At 43.4% G+C, this 1813-nt stretch overlaps 1 protein-coding gene across 1 annotated transcript; it reads left to right on the forward strand.

The window, feature by feature from the left end:
• The first annotated feature begins 362 nt into the window (after positions 1-362).
• LOC109522812 (general transcription factor II-I repeat domain-containing protein 2-like) lies at positions 363-1460 on the forward strand. The gene is made up of 2 exons (XM_019881619.1): positions 363-1239; positions 1335-1460. The coding sequence occupies exon 1, from the start codon at positions 399-401 to the stop codon at positions 1233-1235; it is 837 nt and encodes a 278-aa protein (XP_019737178.1). The 5' UTR covers positions 363-398; the 3' UTR covers positions 1236-1239; positions 1335-1460.
• Positions 1461-1813: the final 353 nt, after the last annotated feature.

Here is a 1813-nt window from a genome sequence, read left to right on the forward strand (position 1 = left end):
GAAAGAGACATCTGTTCTTGATTGTTTACGAGCCAAAGAAATAAAAACAACCCACCTCGTGTCGGTGGCTACCGAGTATGACTGGAGTGCACAGGGGCTTTGTGGCTTTGCTGCAGAAATCACTGGATAGAAAGCTGCTGACTTTTCATTGCATCCTGCACCAAGAGGCATTGTGCGCGCAAAGTTTTCCTCCAGAATGCACAGAGGTCATGAATGTTGTTATTCAGATTGTCAATAAAATATTGGCAAAAGGTTTAAATCACCGCCAGTTCCGTTCATTACTGGATGAGGTGGAGAGCGCATACTCTGATCTCCTGCTGCATAACAGAGTCCGGTGGCTGTCCAGAGGAGAGGTGCTGAAACGTTTTGCTGCATGTCTGGGAGAGGTGAAAACTTTCATGAGCAGCAAAGGGCTCACCTTTCCTGAGCTGGAACAGCCAGAGTGGCTGGAAAAACTCCACTTCATGGTGGACATGACAGCGAAACTAAACACGCTGAACACAACGCTTCAGGGGAGAGGAGGCACAGCGCTGCACATGCTGGAGGAGGTGTTGGCGTTTGAGCGCAAACTGACAGTTTTAGCCAGAGATTTACAGAGAAGCACACTGTCTCACTTCCCCTCTTTAAGGGAGTTCAAACAAGCTCACGGAGTGATCAATTCAGAGTATTTGCAGTCTGCAATCACCACAATGCAAGCGTCGTTTGGTAAACGATTCCGTGAGTTCAGAGAGGAAAAAACCACATTGTCCTTCCCCGTCACTCCCCTGACCATTGATCCATCCCTGCTAAACGTGACTGCATTTGCAGGTGTAAGTCAACCTGCTCTGGAGCTGGAGCTGGCTGACATAGCTGACAAAGACATTTGGGTGTCCAAATTCAAACGCTTGACAGAGGACCTTGAAGATGTTGCCCGTCAGAAGGCCACTCTTGCTCAGAATCACAAATGGAGTGATATTGAGAACCTCCCGAGACCGGACAAACTCATATTTGAAACATGGAATGCCATCCCCGACACCTACACGAACATGAAGAAATATGCCTTTGGAGTCCTGTCGATCTTCGGATCCACATATGTATGTGAGCAGCTATTCTCCACCATGAACTGCATTAAAAACAAACACCGCTTACGGCTCACAGATGACAGCTTACAGTCCTGCGTAAAGATGAAAGTGACTTCGTACAGCCCCGATTTGCAGAAGCTGTGCGCAGAGGTTCAGGAGCAGAAGTCCCATTAACCAGGTAAAATAAATATTTATGCAGATATTTTGCAAATATTTAATTTTCATTGTTTAGTGACACAGTGCTTTTTCCCCCAATTTATTTTATATATTCAGGTCAAGGCTCCGCTGCATACTTTGAAAGCCCAAGGCGATATAAGGATGACGGCTCACGGATTTTTCCCTTTTGTTTGCTGCATGCACAATTTAAATTCAGCTTTTTAATTTATTCGAAAGAGACATTCAGACATTATTATTTTTTCAAGAATTCAAAATGTGTTCATTACATCGGTAAAATTTAATTTTCTCCGTAGCACTTCATAAGACATAACCACACTATAGTTGTTTATACAAAGTGTAAAGGTAAGAAAAAGCAATATATACAGTGTTATCTTCATTTTAGATAAGATAAATGGATATAAGGATGACGCCTCATGGCATTTTTCTGCTTTCGTTTGCTACATGGACAATTTAAATTCAGCTTTTTAATTTATTTGAAAGAGACATTCATTGTTAGTATTTTGTGGAAACCGGGTTCAAATGGCTCTTTCGGTGTCAAAGGTTGCCGACCGCTGACCTAGGACCTGTTTGCCATG

Source organism: Hippocampus comes, unplaced genomic scaffold (genome assembly GCF_001891065.2).
Source record: "Hippocampus comes isolate QL1 unplaced genomic scaffold, H_comes_QL1_v1.1 scaffold270, whole genome shotgun sequence".
NCBI lineage: Eukaryota > Metazoa > Chordata > Actinopteri > Syngnathiformes > Syngnathidae > Hippocampus > Hippocampus comes.